The sequence below is a fragment of the Schistosoma mansoni genome, chromosome 4 (assembly GCF_000237925.1).
Source record: "Schistosoma mansoni strain Puerto Rico chromosome 4, complete genome".
NCBI classification, from domain to species: Eukaryota; Metazoa; Platyhelminthes; class Trematoda; order Strigeidida; family Schistosomatidae; genus Schistosoma; species Schistosoma mansoni.
The window spans coordinates 26,423,207-26,430,671 of NC_031498.1; the positions used below are offsets into that span (position 1 = coordinate 26,423,207).

The 7,465-nt window shown below is 38.8% G+C and overlaps 1 protein-coding gene across 1 annotated transcript; it reads left to right on the forward strand.

Moving 5' to 3' along the window:
• Positions 1 to 3,727: 3,727 nt before the first annotated feature.
• Smp_027240 (hypothetical protein) lies at positions 3,728 to 4,252 on the forward strand (the record flags this gene model as incomplete). Its single annotated transcript, XM_018797338.1, has 4 exons — positions 3,728 to 3,871; positions 3,906 to 3,986; positions 4,020 to 4,146; positions 4,182 to 4,252. 4 exons carry the CDS (start codon positions 3,728 to 3,730, stop codon positions 4,250 to 4,252), a joined length of 423 nt encoding a protein of 140 aa, XP_018652390.1.
• Positions 4,253 to 7,465: the final 3,213 nt, after the last annotated feature.

Sequence of the window (7,465 nt, forward strand, 5' to 3'; positions counted from 1 at the left end):
CAGATCATTATTTTGAAAGGCTGTGCACTTAAAAAACATTGGCTGTTAACATTACCTGCCAAAAAATGTTATGCCCACCTCACAAATACAATTACCGTATTACATGACTGAGTGCACTAAGATGTATTTTCGGTGATCATTAATAAGTGATCAACTACAAAGAATGTACAGGTCAAAATATTTTATGCTTTCAATGGATTTACAAAAAAACCTTGATAACAATGTTGCGTTCATTTTCGACACCCTTTTCAAAGCTAAAATGATCAACTTTTTGGTATTAAGAATAACGGTTTGCAAAATAAGCGAGCTATAAAGATTATTTGCTTTTTTCTCAGACATTATTACTAATTTCAGATAGGGTAAAAGTTGCTTCATTTACCCATCTTTTACGGTTAGCGTGACTTCGGCATGCCCCATTCACTTTCTCTTCATCATAATTTATTCATATATTTACACTAATGTAACGTTTATTAAAAGAGCAAACTATGTGTTAAATTAACTTATGGGAATACTTAAATGAAAATGTGTTTACTAATTGTGTATTAAACATTTGACTACCTTTGAAATTCAATAATCACCGTTATCAACTATTAATAACAGCTGTCACTTTTTTCAAAAATTAACTTTCAATGATCTACACATTATTATTACTCTTTTCACAATAACTGATAACTTTAGTTGCATTTCTACTTCATAAAAAAAGAATTATCCCGATATACATTCACTGAGAGCAGTATAGCAGGGTAATGAAAAGGGTTTGTTTTTGTTTTTTTCGAAGTTAAAATTTTTTACAAAACTCAGATGGAACAATGTGAAAATAGTTAACTATTGTAAACAATAATCGGATATAAAAATGTCAATTCTTACATCCAATAAAAGCTTTTTATTGTATTTCGATTTGAACGAATCAGATTACAAAGCTGCACCATTTACAACCAATTGAAAAATTATTACAGGTGACAAGATGTTTGTTCATTTTCACTTGAGCACACACTTTCAAAAACAAGTTGACCAATCACCAATTGCTACATTTTTTTCACATCCTTCATTTTCGAAAAAAGGGTGGTAGGGGATTATACGAGCCGTGATTTTAATGTCAACCCAGCTTACCGCCCTGGTTGTAAACTCTCAAGAGCTAAATATTGTCAGTAAAACGTGATGTTGAGGAAAAGACTTGGTGAGGAAGGTCATCTATATAAAATTAAAAAGAGCAGGGGTTCTACCTTCGACCCCTAGGAGATCACACGAAGACATGACATAGTCCCAAAGTACAGAGGCTTAACTCGACTTAAAAATTGGATTATTTGTGTGTGACTTAAGTCAGTCTGTCCGTGCTGACCTGATGTTTGTTAGGTTGAACTTATTAATCAATGCCACAAATGGGATAAAATTGCGAAAATGCAAATTTTCGGGCTATTTTACGAGTGATTTCTGCTCATATTTCTATTTTATACTTATTAGACACTTAGGTTACTGTGCTTTTGTATTATTCTTATTATTAATTTACCGTTAGAGGACCCATTAATTAGTTCTTTCTCACCTGCGTGATAGTTATGGTCATGTTGTAATTTCCTATTAATGGTAATATGCTGCGTACTTATAAGGCGGTACCACCTGTCTTTATGGTTTTCTGCTGTTGCAAAACAAAAGCATACAGGTTACTGTCACCTCCACGTCAGTAATTTAGGGGATTTTGTTCCCTTGATTAAATAGTGTTTCGAGTCTCTCAGGCATCTAATGGGTTAAAGCAGGAGTTATGTCTCTATTCAACTACAAATCGTCTCGTAAAACTCAGGTGCACACTCAGAACAGGAGCCACTTGATTGTTTTGGTTATTCAGCTTCTCTTCGACAAGCCAAAGCTGGAGTTTTCCAACCGCTAGGTCTTAATGGCCCGACCAGTAGCGACGGTGATGCCGCTAACCTTTTGGCTGAACAGTATTCTCGGACATTTCATTAGACCCACATCAACTATACTGATGAAAGCTTCATCTGCAACTGCACAGGACTTTCCGAAGTGAACCTGAGGGCTGACATGATGTTCCGAAAATTGCAGCATCTAAGAAAATACACTTCTCCCAGCCTGGATATGGTTCATTATGCTATACTGAGGTAAGCAGTTTCAACCATGGGAACACCGCTTAGTGTGATGTTCTCACACTCGCTAAGTCGAGGCAAACTACCGGAAATTCAGAAGCTGGCTCACATCACGCCAATTTTCGAAGGATGTCTACACAGCGAACCCTCAGGCTACCGACCAGTGGCCCTTCACTTCATACCTTCTAAAATTATCGAGTCCCTGATATGCGATGATATACACTACTACTTATTATCCTTAAAGCTATTCTCACCCCAACAGCATGGTTTTAGGAAGCGTCACTCTTGTATAACCAACCTACTGACAAGTGGACAAGCACCCTTGCTCGTAAGGGGAAGGTTGACATTAGGTACCTTGATTTCTCAAAAGCTTTTGATAGGGTCAACCATATATATCTTATCAATAAACTTAAACGACTAAGTATCAAACCACCCATAATTGACTGTCTTGCTTGATATCTAAAAAATCGACCTTTTAAGGTCAGGGTTAACTTCACATTCTCTCAGGCTATGGAATGTCCTAGTAGGGTCCCCCAGGGCTCAATACTAGGACCTCTTCTCTTCTTGATTAATATTAACGATCTTCCTCAACAAGTTTCATCTGACTTATTGCTTTTTGCTGATGGTGTGAAACTTTGGAGAGAAATACGTAACCATAAGGATATACTAGCACTCCAGGAGGATCTGACCCGACTTCAAAGTTGGGCAGACCACAACGGACTTACCTTCAACACCTCAAAGTGCAATGTAGTCCATCTGCGACATGTTGCAGACTATAGTTACAACTTAGGAAACGCCTCTCTAGAAGTTTATCAAGTCGAAAAAGATTTAGGAGTGATGGTACCCTACGACCTAAAATCGTACGCTAACTGTGACAAAAACGCCTTTCAAGCAAACCTTGCACTGGTAACATTGAAGTGCATTGTTGGACAGTTTGACGGTGAAAATTTTCACATAATCTTCAACAGTTTTATTCGCCCCATTTGGAGTACAGAAACATAGTGTTTCCTCCCTTCCTCCAAAAGGATAAGGACACTCTGGAACGTATACAACGTCGAGCCACGAAATCAGTTCGGGGACTCAAATTCAAACCTTATGAAGAGCGCCTCAAATCACTTAACCTTTACCCGTTAGAGTACAGGCATCTTAGAGGTGACCTTCTTATGACTTACAGTATCCTTAACACTTCTGGTCATCCCCTTAAACATCTTCTTAAGCTTAGTCACAACACTAACCTGAGAGGTAACACCCAGAAACTGGAGACCCAACATAACAGAACAGACTGCAGACACAACTTCTACTCCATAAGAGTTGTCAAATGCTGGAATTCGCTGCCGACTGAGCTAGTCCAAGCAACTTCCCAGGAGTCCTTTAAGAGGAAACTTGACTTATTCTTAAGGACTAAGGATAACATATTATTATGATTTACCAAATTCATTTTTTCCCCTCTATTATCGTTAATATACTTAGGTTTTTGCCTGGAGTTATTGGTGATCCACTGCTACTAGACACGGAAGCCCGTTAAGCGAAAGCTTCTTCTATTCCGTCCTCAACCATTTGAACCATTTGAACCATTTGTACCACTAGAAAAACCGGACTTTCAAGGACATGCAGAGAGATATGCGCTAGGTATGAGGGTTTTCGCTACGTTGGGCATTTGGCCTACTCGACTAAAAGAAAGTGCAAGTTCTTTATTGATTCCTGGATTTTTAAATCTTAAACCAGCTCTGAGTGTACGGTTTTTCTCTGTGGATCTCAACGGAGATGATGATAAGGTTAGACGTATTATGATTATTGGTATTTTCTAAGCCAGTTGATATTCCGGATCCGTATCGTAAAACGAGAAAGAAATGTTTTATTTGTGAAAAAAACATTCCTCTAGACTACAAGGTATGAATACCACTTCTTTGTGATAAATTATAGAATGTTCGTTTGTTATCACAATTCGTTTCTCCTTATACTGGCCGTATCTACGGGCGACACATTACAGGAATGTGTATTCCTATGCAAAAAAGAATATCCAAGTTAATTATAAGGTCTAGACAATTCGGTAAGGTTTATTCTCGTTTCTTACGGGTTACTTAGGTTTCATGCCTTTCGAAAGCAAAGAAAGTGTGTTCATTGCTGACCCTAGGATTTCTTTTCGCACAAGATGAGATATTCCCACATGTACAGAACCGTTTTTAGAATACACTTTTGAAATTAGATTTTTAGCCTTGTTTTTTTACGTTCTAATGTCATTCATAAGCTGCAATGCTCAACTCAACTCCCCCCTTTTACCCCTCGTGGAGGAGCATAGGCCACCCACTAGGATTCTCCACCCAACTCTGTCCTGGGCAGTCCTTCCGGGTTACTACTCACTCTTTTGATGTCTGTTCCCAGTTCCCGACACCATTTGTTCATTGGTCTTCATTCTCCCTTCAGGATTGCAAGTTAGCACTTGCCTCATAATGTAATGTGATGATTTCCACAATATGTATCCTGTCCACCTGCAACGTCTTTTCTTGATTCCCTTCTTAGGTTAAAGCTGACTTGTTCTCCATAACAGTGAGTTATTAATGATGGTTACTGGCCAACGGATACTGAGTATCTTGCGTAGACAGTTGTTTATAAATACTTGTACGTTTTTAATGATGGTTGTGGTAGTTCTTCCAGTTTCAGCTCCGTACAGTAAAAATATCTTGACGTTCTTATTAAAAATTACAATTTAGATGTTGACTGACAGTTGTTTTGAGTTCCATATTTTCTTCAGTTGTAGGAATGCTGTCTCTGCTGTACATTAAGTCCTCTTTCGTTGTCGATGATGCCGAACAAGTGCGTCAAAGTTTCCACGTCTTCCAGATTTTCTCCATCGACTGTGACCGGGTCGGTGTTCTCCGTGTTGTATTTGGGGATGTTGCTTTTGCGTTTGTGTATGTTGAGGCTTACTGCTCCAGAGGCTTCTGCTACATTTTGTTAGTGTGCATTTGTGCATTTGTTAGTGTGTATGGGATAGAAGGGCCGGGTCATCTGCCAAATCGAATCAGTCTAGTTGCATGCAAGCTGTTCGTTGTATTCCGCGCTTCCCCTGAGACGTGGAGGTCTTCATAACCCAGTCGACCACTAGAAAAAAGAGAAAGGGAGAGATTAAGCAACCTTGTCTGACTCCGTTCTCCACTTGAGGTGCATCTGTCAGCTATCCTCCATACACGACTTTTCAGTGTAGTCCATCGCATAAATTCCATGTAAAGTTAATGATCCTCTCAAGTACACCATAGTGTTGAAGACGGTTCCATAAGGTCCTCCTATCCACTCTGTTAAACTCCTCATAATCAATGGAGTTGATGTATAGTGACGAGCTCCATTCAATTGATTGTTCCATGATGATCCGTAGTGTCGCGATTTGGTCTGTGCACAACCAATCCTTATGGGGTCTGGTTTGTCGATCTCAAACTTGGGCGTCTACTGAACCTTCCTTCTAGTTCATCAATAAGCTGTAATAGTCTGACGAATACAGTAATCTTAAGTGCTGTTAGAGGTATGAGGGCGGGTTTCATTTCCCGGTTGCCCACACTGTGGATGGGTTCTTCTAGAGGTAAATGAAAAGAAAATCGGGTTAGGCGTGGTCCTAGTGACATGAGAGAATGATCGCAGTGCCCAAGGGACAACTGCTTGAGGCTGGTCACACACGACCTTTTTGTGAGTAGTTTTCGTGTTAGCTCCGTACTTGTTGCAACCTTACCACCGGAGACGGAAATCCGTGGGGTAAGGTGAGGTCTGCACTTTTACGGCCAACCTTTTCCAACCCCACCCTTCCTTGTGGGAAGGCAGCATCAGCTACTGCTGTTGATTCGGTCTTACCGTGATAGGTACTTTATAGTGAACCTTAGATAATAGCTATAGTCAGGTAGATTTGCTTCAGCCGACTGGTATCCCTGGTGATACTGTCTTCTCATGTTGTATAATACTAGGAACACGCATTAGAGGCGCTAAGCCTCTCTCAAAAACACTCAGTTTCATCAGAAAACTAGCACTTTTTCTAAACGTTTGTGGGGGGCTTCAAGTGAACATAAATGTCACTCAAAGTAGTTCTCTATAAAAAATATAATCTTTCATAGTTCAAACAACCGAGAACTATTAACCCAAACTATTGCGCAAGGACGTAAAGACCTTTTTCTGCTCCGAAATGGCCTTTCATAAATTTTTTACATCAAGTTCAATTTAAAGATAGATTGCATTATTAAAATCAACTATGGATGATATCGTAAACTGTAATAAGAATGTCACAGTTACTATAAAGAGTTAATAGTGAATCGTTCGTACTTCAGGTGTAGTGTGTTTAGAGTAGTTTGTCAGCCCCTTAACGAGTTGTAAAGTAGCTAAAACTTACCTGCGAAATGGTGGTTTAGTGGTTAAACGATTCGGTTTTCAGCTACTAACACGTTCAAAGTCTGCTCCATCTCAGCTGACGCAACCAAATAGTATCACTAGCCGTCGTACGAAAATTTTGGTCCAAAGACGAGTACACAAATGTGTATCTAGTACATGATTAACGTTAAATGACATTTAAGAAGCACTTGTTTTATGTTCGAAATAATAATTTTAAGATAATATTGTACGGTCAACTACTAATATAATCTTTGTTCTCACCTTCCTGGGCATAATCAAAGGAAATAAAATTGATTCTGGCTCTGTAACTCTGTATTTGGCATTCTCACTAGGTCTGTGTTATTGGTAGTCTCGATAGTTTGGTCATCTGTTCCTTCTTACTGTTTCTGGGAGAAATTATTAGCAATTTACTAAGCTGTTTGTAAACAAAGCGGTAATCCCCTCTCTCAGCACATTCGCCGCTCATCTGTGGATAGTTTTTGTGTTATGAGTGAAGGTATTTATTTCATGAGTTCTTTGTCAAATAAATTATGGTTTTACTTTGGGTTGTTTTGATACCAATAAGTCCAAAAAATATCTAGGGAATAGATAAACTTAGGTTCTTATCACAAAACTCATTGATGATGGTTTGAATTCTTAGACTCACTATCTGACTGTCAACCATGCACTTGACACTTAGCTTTTGAGTCATGGTTTTAAATATTACTTCAATAATACTACTTTCAGTCAGTCAGCTACAAACGCAGGACTAGGCACGTATATGCATCGATTCAAGTTGCCACAGTTCATTAGCACAACAAGATGAACACCAAATTCATAGAAGCAGTTACTTCAATGGCAGTAATATATAAAAGAAAGATTATGTATGAGGATATAATACAGGAAGAAAGAATCAGTTCGTAGAAAGAAAGGTATAAAACAATTTTAATCTCACGGTTTAAGGGAAGGCAAGGAATATATACACCTACACCATTGTGATCGATCCTGAGCCATGTCATCCA